The following is a 22,500-nucleotide window of genomic DNA, read 5'->3' as shown; positions in this document are numbered from 1 at the left end:
TGTTCCTCCAGTCACGCAGGCCCGAGTACTTCTCACACGTCCAGTCTAGAACAGGAGAACAGAGATTACAGAAATTACAGCTACAGATGACTAAAATGGTACTAACTAAGTAATGTTTCCAAATGGGCACGCAGGCCGGGGTACTTCTCACACGTCCAGAACAACAACGTCTAGAACAGAAATGTAAGCTATGGCGTTAAATTACAGCGATTACTAAAACAGTACTAAATAATGTTCCTCCAGTCACGCAGGCCTGAGTACTTCTCACACGTCCAGAACAACAGCGTCTAGAACAGAGGCATAGACATTATAGATTAATTAGCACTAAGTAATGTTTCCCAAATGTGCACGCAGGCCGGGGTACTTCTCACACGTCCAGAACAGTAGTGTCTAGAGCAGACAAGTCTCAAAGACTAAAATATTACAAGGGGTGTGTGGTTTACAATTGTCAACGGCTGTTTATTGGGCGTTACGAATGTGTATCATTTGGCACGCGTACCTGTAGCCCATAGTCAATCATGTCAGTTGTTCCGTATCTATTCAAACAAACTACTGTACAGTCATTGCCTTTCTATGCCTCCCTGCTCTCTGATTGGAGACCACGATTGGGAACCCTCGCTGAGGGATAGATTCCATGCTGTCTTTGAAATAGGAACAAATATGCAAAGCAGCAGCATGGAATTTCCCAGCCTACCACCAACCTAGCAGGTCGGGAGTCGAACCAGCAACCTTTGAGATACAAGTCCGGTGCCCTAACATCTCACCCATGACTGCCCAAAAACGATGAGTAATATAGAGAGATTAATACTGGTATTCAGCTGGGTTTGATTCCGACCCCAAATCATTTCCACTCCTCCCCCTTCTTTCTCTCCAAATAATTGCTGGTCCCAATACTCTATCCCAGTAAAGGCCCCTCGCCCCCAATCAACCCAACCACATCATAACAACATTGCTATGACATTACTGTGAGTGCTACAAATGCTTGGGTGTCACCATTTTGGTAAATATAAGCTCGTATAAGAAGCTCTGCATGAAATTGTCAAAGTAAGGTAAGTGCTACGGTACCTGCAAGTGATAGGCAGTGATGACAGGCTTGTTGCCGGGACACCAGACGTCCTCCTTGAGCTGCCGGACGATGCGGTAGCACTTGTGGCGACAGCCCCCATCCTCATCGATGCTGCCTAGCAACACCTGCTCCGCCCGGGAGAAGGACAGCAGCCAGTGGTAGTTGGAAGTGGCCATCAGGTTGAAGCCAAAGGACTGCATCACAGGAAAGAAGAAGAAGCAGAAGAAGAAGAAGAGGAAGAAGAAGAGGAAGCAGAAGAAGAAGAAGAAGAAGAAGAAGAAGAAGAGGAGGAGGAGGAAGAAGAAATGCATGGAGACAGAGAAAAAGAGTGCGACGATTGAATGCTTCCCTCAAATGCCAGTGACAAATTACTCGCAATAACACGAAGATTTTTTTTTTCAACCCTCAAAAGTTTAGTGTTTCACCTTGTTATTAAGTTTAAGTGGTGTCTGACATTGATACAGCATGTGCGCTCGACAGCAGGCCATCTCAGCAGGCGGGGCCAGCACGTTATGCGCAAATGTCAATTTTTACTTGCTTATAACTCTGTTTGCTTCTGTTTGTCAGTCCGTACATCAGTTGGTCAGAAATAGTTCCGCTTTTTGGAACAAAACTGGATCACTGTGTATTGTGTGCAGCCTGTTTGGAGCGGTTTGTTATTACGTCTAGTTGGTGAGTGTCTGCTGTCTGACCTTGATGCAGCGTGCGCGCTCGGCGGCGGGCCACCTCTGCAGGAGGCGTGGCCAGCGTGCCTTCTTGGGCCAGCTGTGCATCAGCTCCACCGTGGGCACCAGCTCCACCTCCACCTGCAGCTCAGACGTCTCCACGGCAACACGCACCACCGAGCCCGCCGAGTCCAGCACGCTCACTTTACCTGGACGAGAGAGAATGAGAGAGAGAGAGACATAGATAGATAGATAGATAGATAGATAGATAGATAGATAGAGAGAGAGAGAGAGAGAGAGAGAGAGAGAGAGAGAGAGAGAGAGAGAGAGAGAGAGAGAGAGAGAGAGAGAGAGAAAAGCCAATATAACTTCTACTATACAGTATAAAAACCTTTGCGTCCATTGCATTCACTTTATGAGGGAGGGAGGGAGGGAGAGAGAGAGCAATATCAGAGCCCTGCTGGTCCGGGACGATCCCTTTATCTGAACAAGAGAGAGAGAGAGAGAGAGAGAGCAATATACTGCAAGATCTTCAATGTCCAGCACATTGACATTACCTGACTGAAATAGGGAGATATATATATAAGAGCCCTGTCCTACGAGTGCAACACGCTCATTTAGTCTGAGACCGGGAGGGAAGAGCGATGCAAAAAGAATATTAACGCTTAACACATTAACACAAGTGTACAATGTAAAACATTGCAGCCAGTTAAACATAAAAAATAAGTTGCCCTGCTGCCTTAAATTTGCAAGTTAACTCAACTCGAGGCTTAACCCAATTTGAGGCTTTCTCAAGTTAACTTACAAATTTAAGGCAGCAGGGAAACTTGTTTACGTTTAACTCGCTGCAATGTTTTACAGTCATAGCCCTATCCATGGAAGTGAGTCTCACTGATAAATGGTTTCTTTGGTTGTGTTCATGTCTATGTTTGTGCATTGTTCTATTTACACATAATCACGTGTCCACTATTTTGTGTTGCATACATATTCGCTAATGTCCTTGAGGGGTCAAACATACCCAATGCACTCTAAAGGCTTTCATGTCACTCAGGCCCTGTTTGCAATGCCATTCATATTCAGGCACAATATAGATTGGTCTTATGTTATGACCAATGCACACACAGTATAGATTTCTGTCTGTCTGAAAATCCTACTTTTCTCTTTCAACCTGACAACATGGCCATACAAAGTATATCACATATAATAATTTCGTTCAATTAACTACCACCCCTAACTCTAATTTTAGATATTAGATTAGCCTAGATATATTTAGATATTAGAACTTTGAGCAAGACACTTGACCCCAAATTGCTCCAGCCACTGCCACTAATTTGTGAATGTGAGTGTGAACGGCCGAATGTGAGGCATACATTGTAAAGCGAAAAAGAGAAAAAGCACTATCATTAATTCAAATGTAGTCCATCCATTTACCAGTTCATCCATCCATTTCCTATACTACTACCAAAGAAACTCGACACAGAAGAACAATCTCTTGGGGGGAAATGCATTGGCCACGGTGTAGTACGGGGGCGTTGCCTGAGGACACGAGTGGATGGAAAATTAACTCCCTTGCGCATGGTCATTGGTCAGTGGGTGCGATGGATACAATTTCCGTACTCCCTTGCGCATGGTCAGTGGGGGCGACACCATGATGGATAATTTGTGGCCAAATTAGCTGCAGCTGTTGGTCAGCAGTAATTGCTGGGGGTAATTAAGGACAGCTGACAAACAGTCACGCTGTCCTATAACTCTCGCGAAAGTGGCATTGCATGCTTCCCTGATGCTTCCAATACTGACCGTAGAAGAAGAATACAATTTCCGTACTCCCGTCGCCATCATTTCGTACTACGCTGTTATGACGTGAGTAAGCCCTCCTATCTATCTATCTCTCCTTGCTAATACTCACTGGCCAGCGCGCAGCTCTTGATGGCCTCCTCCAGCTGCTCCCTGAAGACGGTCACCACCTTGGCCGGTACCACATCGCCCTCTATGGCCACGGAGGCGTCCTGCCACTCCTGCGCGGCGCTGCTAAAGCTCTCCAGCTCCAGCCACTGGTGCAGCTTCTCCGGCTCCCTCACCGGCGACAGCAGCCGCGAGCCGCCGCTCAGCGTGTAGTAGCGCCACTGACGCGCCCGGCGCCGCTCCTTGTATCCCATCAGGCCCTTCACCGGCACCGAGATCAGGAACAGAGTGGGCGTCAGGACCTGGTGGGTTGGGGTTGATAGGAATGCAATGTTATTAAAAATAAATGTATTTTAATAAATATAGAGATCAGGAAGAGAGTGGGCGTCAGGACCAGGTGGGTTGGGGTTAGGGCACAGTGGATATTGTTTATTTATTTTTTCCAGGGTTTTTTTTTGTCTTTTAACTTAATTGAAGACAGGACAGTTGGAGAGGCAAATGGGGAAGGTTTTGGCAAAGCACCCGGGCCGCACTCAAACCCGGGTGGCCGGAGTAGCAGCCCAGTGCCCTACTGCTAAAGCCACACTAGGGCCACAGTGGAAATGATTTTGAAAAAGATGTACTTGGTCATTTTATATTTTAATAAATACAGTAGGTAAGCCTATACTATATCCTGGTGGCATGCAGTCGGAATAAGGCATGATATTAGATTTAGGGATGTTAACCGGTAACAGTTTAACCGATAGTCGACTGTCATCGGATCAATGTTAACCGGTTAAAATTTTCTGCCAACAGTTAACCGGTTGTAATAATAATAATAACTATAATAATAATTTCCTCCCCAAAAAACGATAATTTTGAGGTTTTAGTACGATAATTCAGCATTTTCCATCTGGCAACAGTGGTTGGACATGGCAGGTCCTGTCTGCGCAGCAAAAAAAAGGCTTATGTGAAAAATAAGTGCAGTGCATATCAAGCACGCGAACGTTGTATAATTTAAGATTACCGGTTAACCGATTATCCACCGGTTAATGAGTCTCAGTAGCCGGTTAAGAGTTTTTTCAATTTTCGCCATCCCTAATTAGATTCAGTATCAGGAAGAGCGTGGGCATCCGACCTCTTGGGGTTTGGTCACAGTGGAACGGTAATGTTATTAAATATTATTAAATTGAAGTTATAATATACAGTTTACTTTATCCTCATGACAGAGACACATTGTATGATATTCAGTATCAGATGAGGAAGCACGTGGGTGTCCGGACCTGTTGGGGTTGGGGTTGATAGGAATGCAATGTTATTACAGAGAGAGAGAGAGAGAGAGAGAGGGGGAGAGAGAGAGGGAGAGAGAGAGAGAGAGAGAGAGAGAGAGGGGGAGAGAGAGAGAAAGAGAGGGGGGGGGAGAGAGACAGACAGGGAGTGAGAGAGAGAGAGACAGACAGAAAGACAGACTGACAGACAGAGAGAGAGAGAGAGACAGACAGACAGACAGACAGATGGATGGACAGATGGGCATCAGTGATTGGCCTCATGTGGCTTGTAGCTCATTGATTGACACCTCGACCTTTAGCACCTCGACCACTCAACCTACACCCCCCTCCCCTGCCCAACACACACACACACACACACACACACACACACACACACACACACACACACACACACACACACACACACACACACACACACACACACACACACACACACACACACACACACACACACACACACACACACTTCCATACACATTCCAGACATCCCTACACACACATACACACACACACACAGACAGTCTCTGCAGCTGTGACCTCAATGTGCAGTCTGTGTGTCATAACACAGCTCTGTTGTGAGTGACAGAGTGACAGACAGACAGGTGATGGGACTGACATCCTTCCCCTCGGGGGTTAATTTGGTGCCCAGCCCACAGCTGTTTCTGGACTAAAATATCCCTCTATTTCAACAGTCCAGATGTGGTGTGATATCTGACAATGACACACATTTGATTTCCAACACGCCCACATACAGACCTGTTTTAAAAATGAGGTCATTAAGCGTTTGGGCGTGTTGTTGTCTTTCGTGTTGTCGCTTGGGCGTGTTGTTGTCTTTCATGATTTTATCTCTTGGAGTACATTTTATTTTGATGTCGCTGTGACATTACTTATGTACAATTTAGCACAATATAGCACAAAATACAGCACTGTAACATTGCTATGGGCATAGGTTTGGGTGAGGGTTAGGTTTACGTATTACATAGTGATTCTACATAGATACACAAAAAAGACACCATAAAACAAAGTGTCATGTATATATATATATATACATATATCATGTATATATATATATATATATATATATATATATATATATACATATATCATGTATATATATATATATATATATGTATGTATGCATTTTTTTTAACCTGAATGGCAGGGTTGAAGGCGCACTTCCCTCGCAGGAGAGCTGTCCACTTAGATAGCAGAGCAGGCTGATCCTGGAAGAAGAGAGAACCAGAGGTAAGTATAAGTACTCTTACAGTGTATCAACATAGTGTATCTAGACCTGTGTTTCTCAACTGGTGGGTCGCGACGGGGTCATGGGTGGGTCGCAGGGCCTTGTTGTAAAAAAAAGAAAAATGCAACTTTTCCTGCAACAATTTACAACTTTTATTTTGATAGGCTAGTGAACTCCATGTCATCTGTCGTCATAGATACAATCTGAATGATTTCTGCGAGATAGATAGAGTGCAACCAGTCATTCGAGTCTTGGTTACATTTTGAGAATTGCATTGAATTGACTTGATCGCTAAAACAATTGGGTCGCGACCGAATGAGAGTGGAAAATGGTGGGTCCCAAGACTGTTCCAGTTGAGAACCACTGATCTAGACTATCTATCTATAAACTGTAAGGCCCCAGGGCAAAATACTGATAGGGCTCCCCATACGGCAAGGCAAGGTCATAATAGGGCTCCAACCACCAATACAGGGGTGCATTTCTCAAAGCCATAGTTGCTGACCACGTTAGCTACTTTGTTGTTTACAATGCAATTTCTCATAGGAAACTACCCAAGTTGCTAACTGGCTAACAACTACACTTTTGAGAAACCCACCCCAGGAGTTGCCCTGCCCTGCATGGGCCCAGGGGCAAATGCCCTGTTTACCCCCCCCCCTCCCCCTTCTATTGCTCCTATTGCTGGACAGAGGGACTCACCTTGATGTTGTCGTTGTTGTGCACGCCGGAGTTTGCGATGGAGAGGAAGCGTCCGTCTTTGGCGCTGACCTCGGCCGTCAGGTCCTTCATGATCTTGTGGACCTCCTCCACCGTCTTGGACACCCTACGGTGCCGCAGGTCCACCTGTGTGTCCATATGTTAAAAAGTGAAAAGTGAAAGTCCATTGGGAAACTCTAACTCCCATTGTCATTGTGGCACAGCACACAAGTGAACACTGCACACAATGGAATTGCATTTATGCCTCACCCGTGCAAGGGGGTAGCCCTCAATGGCGCCCCCCCAGCTAGCAGTGCGGCGGGATGGTACCATGCTCAGGGTACCTCAGTCATGGAGGAGGATGGGGAGGAGAGCGCTGGTTGATTACTCCCCCCACCAACCTGGCGGGTCGGGAGTCGAACCGGCAACCTTTGAGCTACAAGTCTGACGCCCTAACCACTTACTCATGACTGCCCTTGAAGGTTCAAGGTTAAAGGTTAGAGGTTCAATGTTAAATGTCTTGGAAACCTTGCGGTGCCTCAGGTCCACCATATGTTAAATGTTCAGTTGTTATTAATTAATTCAACATTTTATTGTTGCTAGTTCATCACTGTTACTTGTCCTGTCTTGCACTTTAATGTTAGTCTGTAAAACGTCAGTCTTGAGTATGTCTATGTCCTCGCATGGTATAGAGAGAGAAACGTACAGTAATATAATTTTCCTTGTATGACTTTTGCATAATTATGAAGAAAGTGGCAATAAAAGCTGTCTTGACCGGTGTTGCCAGGTTGGGCTGTTTCCCCCCCAATTGGGCTGCTTAGGATGGCTGTCTGCGGATAGAAATGGCATTTGGCCGTTTTTTTTTGCTAATTATTGGCCATAAAAATCAATAGAATTGAGGCCCTGCCGTGGCCAACTGGTGGGGCACTCGTCTGCCACGCGGCCAACCCGGGTTTGATTCCCATTTGCCAGCCCCTCCCACTCTCTCTCCCCATTCGCTTCCTGTCCACCTCTCAAGCTGTCAAATAAAGTCATAAAAGGCCAACAAAAATCTTTAAAAAAAAAAAAAAAAAAGAGATCAATAGAATTGGGCGGGATTTAGTTCTCCCTGGTGGGTTTTGAACATTTTTTGGGGGTAGGATCTCATCAGTCTCATCTGGCAACCCTGGAATTGACTTGAAAAGAGGAAGAGATGAAAGAGGACAGATTGACTGATCTGTCTGACTGATAGTCCTGATTCACTGGCTCAGCTTTGAAATGTCTCTGTAGCCCCTTAAAGGGACACTGTGAGATTTTTAGTTGTTTATTTCCAGAATTCATGTTGCCCATTCACTAATGTTACCTTTTTCATGAATACTTACCGTATTCATTATGACTGGAAAAATGGCACTTTTTTCTCTGTGGCGGATGTAATAAAAAAAAAAACAACTGTAAACCTACTTTGCATTTGCATGTATTTTTTCTGTATACTGTAGGCCTATCTCTTGGGCACTTTGCGTTTTCAAGTGTTGCATACGATGAATAGGCTGTCTTCGATTGTAAGCCGTTCTAGATAAAAGCATCTGCCAAATGTAACGTCATGTTAATGTGCATGGAGATAAATAAACGTCACCTGGTTTTGGAGGAAGTGGTCCAAGTCTTCTTCAGTGAAGTCAGTCATTTCCCCCTCAGCCTTCAGGTATTAATTCCACAAATATACAGATCCACCCAGACCCCCTTCAAATGCCAAGGCTGTTGTTTAGCTTCAGAGCTGCAACTCTTTTCTGTAGCCTATCTGTCCTGAACAGTTCCTGTGTTTGTCTATATGTGACCCTCTTTTGAGAGTCGCTTCATGTGTGGCAGTTCCACTCTGGCCTGAAAGCCCTGGCCAGAGAAAGCACTTCACAGCAAAAACATTGATGGGACAATATTGATGTCTCTTTAGGCACTAAAATGCACCCCATGCTGAGCACGTTTAGTGGCTGCGTCTCTTTTTTTCAGAACTCATTCATTTAGCTTTGCCAAACATTGTGAATACTGTCAAGGGTTGAAATGCATACTCATTGTGCCTCATGGTGTCATCAAGTAGATTTTTTTTTCTAAAAAAAATAAAATAATAATGTTTTTATTTTTTATTTTTTTTAAAAGGGTAATTTGGCAAAGAATTTGTCCGCACTGGGTCTGGTAGCATATTCCATAATTATTAATTATTATTTATTAAACTTTATTCATTGAGAGTTACGTAAAATTATTTACAGGTTATTATACACTGCATAGGCCTACTAATTTTGTATAGGCCTAATATAAGCCAACTAAATCACATTACTCTGTACTAGTACAGACCGAAAGTGATCTTATTTGTTTTTAATGTGTGTGTTCATCGTCAGTGCCCTCAAAGACATTGTGGGCTTGCTCATGTTGTAAACAGAAAGCTGCAGCAGATAGGCTACTGCACTGTGTGTATCAATAGTGATTCAGGAAGCAGCACTGCAAATCCCCATTAGAGGACATTATCACCTTCCGCTGCTCAATACAAAGTTGTCCTACTACTGCTGCTGCATTAGTTCAGTGTCAAAAGGGTTCCCAGTCCCAGACTGCCTACGTTAAGCTTTGTTGGCCATTCAGAATCAGATCACTTACCGCTTGTGCTGAGTAAAATAACAAAATGAAAGACAAGGCCAAGAAGCAGTAGTTTAATGGGATGGATAAATTAAGGGACGCTGCTGCTGCTGCTGCTGCTGCTGCTGATGATGATGATGATGATGATGATGATGATTTACCAAAAAATAATTTCTCCATCCTAAAATGGCTTGTTTAAACTAATTTTTAGCAGGCTCTTTTACATGTGGCAATTGCAAGTGTGAGCTGATTTTGCCACAATGACAATGGGAGCTTCCCAGCCCAGGGGATATAGCTACTACCTGTATACTATCACCCATTATCATATCACAAGCAGTCCTGCTTTACTGTCCTGCTTCACTGTCCTGCTTCTGAGGTCTAGATTCTAGGCCTACAAGACACAGGCCTCTGAGGCCTACAGCCTAAGGTGATCGAGCGCACGCTAGATTTCAGTTTTTGCAACTGTAATTTTTAATGGACAGATAAAAGGCAATAGTTTGCTTAACAGAAACCACACGATCCTTCACATTCATATCTTAACCCATCTTCTTTACTGAATAACAAGACAACAATAATGTATTCATTTCCATCATGGCCAAATCCGGGGAATAACTCCAGTGTCTGTACAACTACATATCCCATAACACCATTCGCCAACAAAACAAACGCGCGTGCTCATGGATGATGCCCTAGTTCTAGTTTTGTAAGGAGCTGTGACCCACATCTGTGGTAAGGTGAAATAACTGCACACACGTTAACTTCATGTGCTCAATTGTTATGTCAATGTTAAAAAGTGATATGCGCATGCTTTTGAAGGTGGTTATTCATGCTGGGTATATCTGGCATTGCTGTTGGACAGCAATAGACTGGATTTCTAACTACTCTGTCGCTGAACTAGCCAGCTAACACTACCTCGCCAACTCTCCTTTTTAGTCAGAGATGGCATGCCTGACATAGTTTCCGGATCTATCGTGCATCTGAAATAATAGTCTCTGAACATGTAACGCCGCTGTATTTATGTTTTATTCTGTCTGAGCCTGGTGACCTGTCAGAACTAGCCTATTTGCTAACTCAGTGCTAAAAACAATGCATGGCATTCCATGAAACAAGACAAAATGTGCCGCTGCAGCAGCTGTCGTACTCCTACGATTTCCCCCTATTAATCTGGAAATCCTACATATCCGACCTACAATTACGTCTTGCTGAAAAAAACCGCAACCCAGACAACACTTGTGTATAACATGTGCATAGTAACTAATTACGTCTGAAAATAATGTCAATGTAATGCCGTAGGCTGCGTATCACATGTCCATGTGGGTGTATTGTACAGTGTGTGTATTGTTCAGTGATGTGTATGATGACCACTATTTCCATTGTAAGTGCCTGTGTAAGTATTTTGTTTGCTTAGACATTTTCCGTGTTGATCCTGTAGTGTCCAGCAGGTGTTGTCTGGCAGGCAGTCGTGAGTGATGATGACTTGCTCCGGTTTGCTGTGGCTGCAGCGCGGTGGAGATGTCTTCCTGCATCGCACCGTACTGCTTTCGCCGCCCCTAGCCCACTCCCTCTACGGCCCCTCACTTGCACCCCATAGCTCGAAGACCCCTAACCGCACCACCACCACCACGGCCACAGTCATCCCCACCCGTGCCTTGAGCCATGACGTTTTGCAGTCCCACTCCCTCTCCGTCTGCTGTCTCGCAATTGACCCTCATGCATCCACAAGCACCACCACCATCACCCGCTTCCTCAGTCGCGGCCCTCGTACCCACCAGACCGCCACCACCACCATCTTCGTCATCCCTGGGCGCTCGCTGTCTCGGCACTGCTCTCCAAATACACCCCATACCACCGGTGTCCCCACTGTCATCCCCACCCGAGCCCTCAGCCACAGCTGTCACGCCCCCCACAGCAAAAGCTCCCCCAACACCACCACCATTATCGTCATCCCCGCCCGTTTTCTCAGTCACGGCTCACGTATCCCCCCCACCACCACCACACCTACCATTATCATCACCCCCACCCGAGCCCTCCCCCATAAAGGTCCCACCACCTTCCCCTTCGTCATCCCCACGCGCTCCCTCAGCCAAGGCGGGCGTATGAGCCCCAGTCTGCGCGAGAGCTACCGCGTGCTCCAGCTGCCGCCAGAAGGGGGCAGCAGTCAGGCGGAGGTGCGCGAGGCCTACCTGAGCATGGCCAAGCTGTACCACCCGGACTCGGGAGCGCCCACCGCCGACGCCGCCCTCTTCGCCCGCATCGAGGAGGCCTACCGCGCCGTGCTGGCACACCTCGCACGCCAGAAGTCCGCATCGCAATACAGCAGCGGTTAGTATTGAAGTCAATACACACACACACGGACACACACACACACACACACACCTCGCACGCCAGAAGTCCGCATCGCAATATAGCAGCGGTTAGTCAAGCAGTCAATATACACACACACACACACACACACACACCTCGCACGCCAGAAGTCCGCATCGCAATACAGCAGCGGTTAGTATTGAAGTCAATACACACACACACACACACACACACACACACACACATACTCACACACACACACACACACCTCGCACGCCAGAAATCCGCATCGCAGTACAGCAGCGGTTAGTCCTGCAGTCAATACACACACACACACACACACACTCACACAACTCGCCTGCCAGAAATCCGCCTCGCAATACAGCAGTGGTTAGTCTAGCAGTCAATGCATTGCACATTTTGCAGAGTTACATAATTCAATTCAAATTAGTTGGTTTAGTAGTCAATGCATTGTACACTTTCCAGAGTTATTTCAGCACTTCTACGGTTTTCAGGCCGACTTCATATTATATTACATTATATTATATTGAGCTAGTATAATAGGATAGTATAATATAATTTATATTATGATATAAATTATAAATAGATAGGCTATTAGGTCTACTGAAGAACCTTATGATAACTGAGAAGCATATACTAAGTTATGTTAACAATATACACCGCATTCCACATTATTATGCAAATGACATTTTTCGCTGTTTCCCCAAATAATCAATACAAATGACAGTCGTCATAATTTTCAAGTCATCAGCCATTAGAGTACAATTTAAAAGTTTTTGAATGAACCTTCCAATGATAACGGTATTTTTTTAAATAATAAAAAACTTTAAATGCTCTGTTCCACATTATTACGCAAAATAGTTTTGTAGTGTTGTAATCCAAATTTCTTTCTTTTTTTCCCATTTACATCAAAACAGTTGGAATTTGGTACCTTCTAAATTACATTTCAATGTTCAATACTTGGTGATAAGCTCTTTGTCTTAGTAACTGGAATGCTGCGATTAACATTGAAGTCAATGGTAGGGCATTGCATGGGAGTTATGGAAGACCAGATATCCTTGATGCTTTGCTCTCAGCTGTTTTTGTTTGTTTGGTCTGGTGACCCACACTTCACTCTTCAATATACCCGTAGATTTCCATGCCACGTTTAGGTGCTTTTGAGGTGATGACATTCTAACGCACCAGACATAAAACCCCATTGAAAATGAATGGGATGCTATGTCTGGTGAGTTAGAATGTCATCACCTCCAAAGCACCTACACGTGGCATGGAAATCTACGGGTATATTGAAGAGTGAAGTGTGGGTCACCAGACCAAACAAACAAAAACAGCTGAGAGCAAAGCATCAAGGATATCTAGGCTTCCATAACTCCCATGCAATGCCCTGCCATTGACTTCAATGTTAAACGCAGCATTCCAGTTACAGCTTATGACCAAGTTTTGAACATCGAAATGTAATTTAGAAGGTACCAAATTCCAACTGTTTTGAGGTAAATGGGAAAAAAAGAAAGAAATTTGTATTACAACACTACAAAACTGTTTTGCGTAATAATTTGGAACAGAGCATTTTGGGCATTTTAAGTTTTTTGTTATTTAAAAAAATACCGTTATCATTGGAAGGTTCATTCAAAAACTTTTGAATTGTACTCTAATGGCCGATTACTTGAAAATTATGACGACTGTCATTTCTATTGATTATTTAGGAAAACGGCAAAAAATGTCATTTGCGTAATAATGTGAAATGCGGTGTACTTTTAAAAACAATATTACCTACAGTATATGCAAAAATATTGCATTTTACGATACTACACACTTTCACTGTACAGTGTGCCCTATTTCCGCTTACCTCTGCTGTGCTGTTTAGGTGGCGGTGCGGAGGATGACGACGATGAAGACAAGAGCAAGTTGTCGGCCTTCCAGCATCGCCAGTACATGAGCTACGAGGGCGTGGGATACGGCACGCCCAGCCAGCGCGAGAGGCAGTACCGCCAGTACCGCATGGACCGCGCCACAGAGCAGGTCAACTTCTAGTGGTGGGCTATTTATCGCAAGGATGTCACACTCAGGCCCAGGGGTCAAATCTGGCTTAATTCTGTGGTACTTGGGTTTAGGAATGCACCAACTTCATTGAGTTGTGAAATTGGGTGCACAAAAAAATAGTTTGGCATGGTAGGGGGACCTTGGCTGGAATTTACTGTTATATAGGGGGGTCATTCCACGCCAAATCTCCGAATCATCCTGCACGACCATCTCAGATTTGGCAAAAAAAAATCAAGGAGGTTCACAAACATCCTAATAGGAAAAGTGCAAAATTATAGCTCTCAACTCCTCATAGTTTTGTCATTAAAAATGTTTTTGTCAGGTACCCCCCTGACTCGTTTGGAACAGACTTCTCAGAGAGCCCACTTTAAGTAGGTCCTTATGAATTTCAAGGGGTAACATTTCGTCGGCTTGCTACCAAAACTGCCTAAGTCCGAATTTGGTCGAAATGAGATTTTTGCATAAACTTACTCCCCTACCTGAGCTGCATCACCATGCCTTTCTTCCAGGGTCATTGATCAATCACAACAGTCACCAGAGTCAAAAATCTGTTTGTATAAAGTCACACACTGCCTATGAGAAAATGAATGACCGGGGACGTAGCTATAGGGAGGACAAGTAGGGCATTTGCCTGTAGGTGTAGGGCCCTCCTGCAGGTGGCAGGGGTAGGGGCCCTATTATGATCTTGGCAGATGGTATGGGGGCCCTATCTATTCATCCTGGGGCCCTGTGCACAATTGTTCTGCCAATGTGAATGACTTGGGTAACTTGACTTAGCCATTTTTGATGCAAGAAACAGTTTATTTACATCTGTTAAGAGTTTTCTCTCTCTCTCTCTCTCTCTCTCTCTCTCTCTCTCTCCAAAGACAATGGCCATGTTTCAAAACTTCATCCTTACAGATCTCTCTGAGATAATCTTGTTACCACATAATGGTTGTAGCCTTGCATTAAGTTATGATAGTAGCCTTAAAATGAATTGAGCTTTTATTAATCATGTGATTTATTTGGTGTTATCACAGGTTTTCAAGACTGCCAGAGTTTAAATCATTTTATGACAGTTGGTTATTTTATAAATTTATAAAATATTCCATAATGTAGATTTTGAACAACATTGAGTTAATGCCACTAGTGCAGTACATTACTGCATGCACAGTGTGACCTTCTCAAATGTGTAAAGAATCCATTAGTGGGTCTATACCATATTCTGAATGCCACGGTCATGGTGTTGAAGTGGGCGGGGCACAGTTCTATGACCAGGTTACCTCGGTCATGGGCAAGGTTGGGAGGGTGGGGCAGTTCTATGAGCATGGAGAATAGTAGAAGTTAACCAAAGACGATTAACAAGGAGGAGACAGTTCTTGAGGAGGTACAAGGACCAAAGAAGTGTCCCACCCCTTCATCCTCCTCCATGACTGATGGGACCTCAACATGGAGATTGGAGGCCACTGCATGGCTTATCCTGTGTGGCACTTCAATCTGGATTTGTCCTGATATGAGAAATGAATGTATTACAACTGTGGCAATTGCTCTGGCACAATGACAAAAAGAGTTTAACTTTGGATAAGACTGTAAAAAATGTGACTAAAATAATATGACTGAAAGTGCTAGTAAAAGAAATCTGTGCAAATCTGTTGGTAGACATGAGATTTACCAGCATGCTTGATTGTTACAAGGTCTACAAAAATATTTCAATTGTTCACCATTTCCAGAATTTAAGTTTTTATCCATTATTTTGAGTGATTACTACTTTTTGGGAGTGCACGCACCAAGCAATACACGGGTGTTAAGTGCAGGCACAGACGCCAAATTTTGTTGGTCTTTTGCCATTCAGGATTAAAGTTTGGAATAAAAATGAAAAAGAATAGTATAACTATCAACATAATGTGCAGTGCATTGTTCTTGTTGTGCTGCATCAAATAATTTATTTTAAAGTGTTTTGTTTTCCTTAGGAGCTTCACTCAAAATAAATAAAGAAAATAAATTAACATCTTAGACAGGTACTGTTTGTAGTGGACCAATGACACAGACAGGATGACAGGATGATGCAGATGTGGTAGGGGAGTAAAGTTCTGCAAAAATCTCCTTTGACCAAATTATTAGGGGGGACTCACAATTGCTCTTTGCCCAGGGTCTCAGATTTCCTAGAACCGCCACTGATGTTTGGCGCCCCCTTTGGTGCCTAGTTTTTCCCTGTTTTCCGAAAACCCCAAAATCGGACTTAGGCGGTTTTGGTAGCAAGCCGACGATTTGGAACATGTACTTGTGAAATGTGGATTTTCACACATCCTCTTGTCATTTACCACCGTTTTCTGGGGGCTTAAAGTAGCTTGAAAAATTCTCACCTTTTGAATTTGTGGGCATCTTTGAAGGACTGTGGTAAGTGCAGTTTTAAAGACAGAGGTTTGATATGGACAATGTATGTTCCCAACCATTCTGTGCATGTCGTGTTGAAAGACTGATCTTCTGCGATGAACAGTTTAGAAGATATGAAGTCTTTAAAATGGAAAAACTGAAACTTGGTGCCATCTTTGCCACGTTATTAAAAAAAAATGTCACGACTCACCACCATATTATCAACATGTTTGGAAAGATTAGATGTCTGTTCTTAACATATCCAAAAACTGGGATGGTATTCTGCCTCATTTGGTCACAATGATTTTTTAAAAACCCACTGTTGTGTGACTTCCACTGCTCCTATGAAAACCTGATATTGGGGGGCAACTTTGCCATGCTATACCAAAACAATGACAGTAATCACCACAACGAACTGAACAGTTTTTGAAAGATAGGATGTCTGTTTGTAACATATCCAAAAACTGGGATGGTGTTCTGCATCAATGTCTTGTAATGACTCTTGAAAAACCCTTTGCTGTTACATCAGCAGCTCATGTGAAAATGCCTAAGTCACATGAATTACCAGGGGCGGAGCTATAGGGGGACAAGCAGGGTATTTGCCCAGGGCCCTCCTGAATTTGTGGTAGGGGCCATAATCATGACCTTTGCAGACTTTTGGGTGCCAATCTATTTGGGCTGACACTGGGAATGACAGGCAGTTTTGATACAAGAAATGTGACTTTAGTATTTTTGAAGCACACAATAAGAAACAGTTGAGTGATTTATATACCATTATTATATCGTCGGCTTGCTACCAAAACCGCCTAAGTCCGAATTTGGTCAAAATGAGATTTTTTGCATAAACTTACTCCCCTACCACAGCTGCATCACCCTGTCTTTCTGCCAGGGTCATTGATCAATCACAACAGTCACCAGAGTCAAAAATCTGTATGTACAAAGTCACACACTGCTTATGAGAAAATGAATGACCAGGGACGTAGCTATAGGGAGGACAAGGAGGGCATTTGCCTGTAGGCCTAGGGCCCTCCTGCAGGTGGCAGGGGTAGGGGCCCTATTATGATCTTGGCAGGTGGTATGGGGGCCCTATCTATTCATCCTGGGGCCCTGTGAACAATTGTTCTGCCAATGTGAATGACTTGGGTAACTTGACTTAGCCATTTTTGATGCAAGAAGCAGTTTATTTACATCTGTTAAGAGTTTTTTTTTCTCTCTCTCTCTCTCTCTCTCTCTCTCTCTCTCTCTCTCTCTCTCTCTCTCTCTCTCTCTCTCTCTCTCTCTCTCTCTCTCTCTCTCTCTCTTCAAAGACAATGGCCATGTTTCAAAACTTCATCCTTAGACATCTCTCTGAGATAATCTTGTTACCACACAATAGTTGTAGCCTTACATTAATTTATGGTTGTAGCCTTAAAACGAATTCAGCAATCATTAATCATGTGCTTTATTTAATGTTATCACAGGTTTGTAGAAGGCTGCCATAGACCATATTCTCTTATGACAACCTGTTATTCCATACATTCATTTAAAGTTATCTAATGATTTATGATGAAGATTTTGAACAGCAATGAGTTGAGGTCACTAGTGTCGATACATAAATGTATACACAGTAGGATGACCAACTCCAAGGTGTAAAGGATCCAGTAGTGGTTCTATACCATATTCTGAATGCCACGGTCATGGTGTTGAAGTGGGCGGGGCACAGTTCTATGACCAGGTTACCTCGGTCATGGGCAAGGTTGGGAGGGTGGGGCAGTTCTATGAGCATGGAAAATAGCAGAAGTTAATCAAAGATGATAAACAAGGAGGAGACAGTTTGTGAGGAGGTACAAGGACCAAAAGAAGTGCCCCACCCCTTCATCCTCCTCCATGACTGATGGGACCTCAACATGGAGATTGGAGGCCACTGCATGGCTTACTCTGTGTGGCACTGCAATCTGAATCTGTCCTGATATGAGCAATGAATCTATTACTACTGTGGCAATTGCTCTGGCACAATGACATAAAAAAGTTTTACTTTGGATGAGAATGTAAATAATGATTTCATTGAAAGCTAATATGACTGAAAGTGCTAGAAAGTAAAAGAAAACTGTGAAAATCTGTGGACATGAGATTTACCAGCATGTTAGATTGTTACAATGTCTACAAAAATATTTCAATTATTCAACATTTTCAGGATTAAAGTTTTTTCCATTATTTTGAGTGATTACTACTTTCTGGGAGTGCACGCACCAAGCAATACACGGGTGTTAAGTGCAGGCCCAGACGCCAACCTTTGTTGGTCTTTTGTCATTCAGAATTTTGTCATTCAGAAGTTTGGAATAAAAATTAAAAAGAATAGTATGACTATCAAAATAATGTGCAGTGCATTGTCCTTGTTGTGCTGCATCAAATATTTTACATTTAAGTGTTTTGTTTTCCTTAGGAGCCATTTCATGTTTGACTTGCAGCCTCACTCAAAATAAATAAAGAAACTAAATTAACATCTTAGACAGGTACTGTTTGTAGTGGACCAATGACACAGACAGGATGACAGGATGATGCAGAGTAAAGTGCAAAAATCTCCTTTGACCAAAATTATTAGGGGGGACTCGCAATTGCTCTTTGCCCAGGGTCTCAGATTTCCTAGAACCGCCACTGATGTTTGGCGCCCCCTTTGGTGCCTAGTTTTTCCCTGTTTTCCGAAAACCCCAAAATCGGACTTAGGCGGTTTTGGTAGCAAGCCGACGATATTTATTTTAGCTTTTAGGTAACTAAATGTTTTGGTAACTAAATGTTCGTGAATTAAAGGTTATAGCCATGTGTTTAAACCTCAACACTGTAGGAGTTAACATTTTGCTATTATACCGTAAAGTAAGTCTTGAATTGCAGTAGTGATAAATTAATTGAATCAGATTGGTAAAGTAGCATTGTTAACACATAGTCTTGATACAGGATGTTTGCCAAACTTTATTTCAGCATATGATTTTTTTAAACAAATTTCGTTTAGCTGTAAAGATATTTTGATACTTTACTTTGAGAAATATTTTTAAAAGAACCGCAAAACTGATGCTCCCATTTACTGTATTTTAATCTTGTAACATTTCAGGCCACCCTGGTCCTATCTCGGTCATGAATATTTTACTTTTACATATTTCAGATTTCCCATTACTTCTGCAACTTTGCTCTGTTAATAGCAGTGCACATCAAATGATTCAGCATAAAGACCTTTGCCATGAACCAATACAATGCGCTAGGTTCCTCGGTCATGGTTAGGACTGGGGCGGGGCCAAGTTCTATGAACAGGTCACCTTTGTCATGGTTTTTTTGGGGGGGTGGGAAACTTTTATTATCACGGAGAAGAGAAAAAAACAGTGATGATACAAAAGGAGGAGACTGTTCGTAAGGAGGTAACCTGACTAAACAGCTGTCCTGCCCCTCCAATCACCATGACTGAGCTACCCTAAGCATGGTGCTAGAGTCAGACCACTGCGAAATTGACTGAATGCTCATCAAGGGTTAACTCTGTCACAGAGCTGAGCAATGCAAGCATTTATGTTTGATGTTCTACATTAACCCTGATGAGTTTGCACAAATGGACATACATGTATACATGTATACGTGGAGTGAAACACAATTCAAATGTAGAAAGAATTCTCACGTGATAAAAGGTAATATCTCAAACACAATTTAAAATAATCCACAGCAGACCTCAGAACTCCATCAAAGTTGGTAAACAAGTTATTAAAGATTATTATGAATTGTAATAAAAAGCATTGAGATGTGGTGATAGTCAGGATGTACTTGTTTCAAGATCTACGGGGATGTTTCAGTGATTCAACATTTCATCACTTTATTCCGGTATTTGGTCTTCAGTGCCTAAAGATGAAGTTTACACACGTCTATAACATTTGATTTACTGAAATGTAGTTTCAGAAAAAGCTGAAAAAAAACTCTGTCAACAGCCACTTTTACTTTTTTGCCGTATTATATTGAGTGTGTCGAAAATGCTCAAGTCAAATATCTTGTATCAAAAATGTCTGACTCAAATTGTTCAAGTCATTCACAGTGGCGGAACAATTGCACATAGGGCCTCATGGCAAATACTGGTAGATAGGGCCCCCATGTAGCCTGCAAAGGTCAGAGGAGGGGCACCACCTCAATAGAGCAGCAAGCTGAAGATGTCACACAGCCGTTTTTACAAGTCCATTCTTAAAAAATGAGACAGAGCACCACCCCAGTTTTTGGATATGTTAAAAACAGACATTGAGTCTTTCTAAAACTGTAAATGTCATAGTGGTGAGTTCTGTCATTTCTTTTGTATAACATGGAGAAGATGCCACTAATATCAATGTTTCATAGGAGCTATGGAAGTCACCCAACAGTGGGTTTTTGAAAAATCATTGTGACCAAATGAGGCAGAATACCATCACAGTTTTTGGATATGTTAAGAACAGACATCTAATCTTTCCAAAACTGTTGATAATATGGTGGTGAGTCGTGACATTTTTTTTAATGACATGGCAAAGATGGCACCAAGTTTCAGTTTTTCCATTTTAAAGACTTCATATCTTCTAAACTGTTCAACGCAGAATATCAGTCTTTCAACACAACATGCACAGAATGGTTGGGAACATACATTGTCCATATCAAACCTCTGTCTTTAAAACTGCGCTTACCACAGTCCTTCAAAGATGCCCACAAATTAAACGGTGAGAATTTTTCAAGCAACTTTAAGCCCCCAGGAAACGGTGGTAAATGACAAGAGGATGTGTGAAAATCCTCATTTCACAAGTACATGTTCCAAATGTTACCCCTTGAAATTTGTAAGGACCTACTTAAAGCAGTTTTTTGGATACGGCAATCTGAAAGTGGGCTCTCTGAGAACTCTGTTCCAAACGAGTCAGGGGGGTACCTGACAAAAACATTTTTAATGACAAAACTATGAGGAGTAGAGAGCTATAATTTTGCACTTTTCCTATTGGGACGTTTGTGAACCTCCTTGATTTTTTTCTGCCAAATCTGAGATGGTCGTGCGGGATGATTCGGAGATTTGGCGTGGAATGACCCAGGGGTCTTGTCATGGAAAAGTTTGGGAACCCCTTATCTATAGTATTGTGTCGTCTGTACCAAGATTTACAATCTTCATTTGCAAAAAATAAGTTTTCTAATGCAAGGATTCTCAAACTTTACCATGACAAGGCCCCCCATAGTGTCTGTACAATTTTGAGTTGGGGAACGTGGCTTGCCATGGACATTGGGTAAGGGGGTTAACGTCAAGGAAAAAGTTAAGAACTACTGTTGTAATGGGTAGAGAGTTGGTCCACCGAATTGTCTGAAAACACTGACAGCTATGTTTATTGAACCCGGAGTACACCGAACTGCTCTGAGTTTGTGTCTCAGGAACCCCGATCTCAGTATCCATTCTATTGCATTTGTCCGAGGTGGCGGTCAGGGTGTCCGAGTTTCAAAAGAATGAGATTTGTCTGGCCCTGGACCCTGTTGTCCTCAGGTGCTGGGGTACCGCCAGCGAGAGATGGAGCGCACCGCAGCCGACGCGGAGGGGGCGATGGTGGAGCGCGACATGCGCAACCGCAGCCGCAAGATCAAGATCACGCAGGTGGGTCGCATCCAGATAGACACACAGCTTAAGGCCGGCATACATTGTGCGATATTTTCAATTATGCGTATTCAGCTCCTGCTCACAGTTCCTGTACGAGGGAATCGCATCACTCGTCTGTTGAAAGGCATTCTGCCCGACGCGTCACTACATTAAATTAAGAGAAACGGGAGCTTGGTGTACGGACTTTATTTTTAGTTCTCATGTGACTTTGCTAGTCCTTCACCCAAAACATTTTGAGATGGATGTGCATGTTTTTTTCCTTTGTTGAACTCTCTCTTCCTTCCCTACCAGGCAGTGGAGCGCCTGGTGGAGGATCTGCTGATCTCCTCTCCTCTCCTCTCCTCTCCTCTCCTCTCCTCTCTTCTCTTCTCTTCTCTTCTCTTCTCTTCTCTTCTCTTCTCTTCTCTTCTCTCCTCTCCTCTTCCTCTCCTCTTCTTCTCTCCTCTCCTCTTCCTCTCTCCAATCCTCTTCCTCTTCCTCTCCTCTTCTCTCCTCTCCTCTCTCCTCTTCTTCTCTCCTCTCCTCTTCCTCTCTCCTCTCCTCTTCCTCTCTCCTCTCCTCTCCTCTCCTCTCCTTTCCTCTCCTCTCCTCCCCTTTCCTTTTTCATGCATCTCCTCTCCTCTCCTCTCCTCTCCTCTCCCCTCCTCTTCTGTCCTCCCCTCTCCTCCCATTTCCTCCTCTCCTCCTAGCTGGTCTGTCCTTTCCTCTCCTCTCCTCCTTCTCTCCTCTCCTCTCCTCTCCTCCTTTCC

At 43.4% G+C, this 22,500-nt stretch overlaps 2 protein-coding genes across 2 annotated transcripts in view; one reads left to right on the top strand and one right to left on the bottom strand.

Moving 5' to 3' along the window:
- Positions 1-8,497, bottom strand: part of mab21l3 (mab-21-like 3) — a 10,093-nt gene extending 1,596 nt beyond the window's left edge. The window contains 6 exon segments of the mRNA XM_063212987.1: positions 1,066-1,260; positions 1,759-1,940; positions 3,638-3,935; positions 6,053-6,124; positions 6,841-6,984; positions 8,450-8,497. Coding sequence (XP_063069057.1) covers positions 1,066-1,260; positions 1,759-1,940; positions 3,638-3,935; positions 6,053-6,124; positions 6,841-6,984; positions 8,450-8,497 — 939 coding nt within the window.
- Positions 8,498-10,103: 1,606 nt separating this feature from the next.
- dnajc28 (DnaJ (Hsp40) homolog, subfamily C, member 28) overlaps positions 10,104-22,500 on the top strand; it is a 16,685-nt gene continuing 4,288 nt past the window's right edge. The window contains exons 1-4 of the mRNA XM_063212985.1: positions 10,104-10,164; positions 10,868-11,757; positions 13,625-13,779; positions 21,641-21,748. Coding sequence (XP_063069055.1) covers positions 10,905-11,757; positions 13,625-13,779; positions 21,641-21,748 — 1,116 coding nt within the window. The 5' untranslated portion in view covers positions 10,104-10,164; positions 10,868-10,904. The remainder of the gene's footprint in view (positions 10,165-10,867; positions 11,758-13,624; positions 13,780-21,640; positions 21,749-22,500) is intronic.

Source organism: Engraulis encrasicolus, chromosome 13 (genome assembly GCF_034702125.1).
Source record: "Engraulis encrasicolus isolate BLACKSEA-1 chromosome 13, IST_EnEncr_1.0, whole genome shotgun sequence".
NCBI lineage: Eukaryota > Metazoa > Chordata > Actinopteri > Clupeiformes > Engraulidae > Engraulis > Engraulis encrasicolus.
Note: the sequence above shows the minus strand (reverse complement) of the source record. Positions and strands in the feature narration are given on the sequence as shown.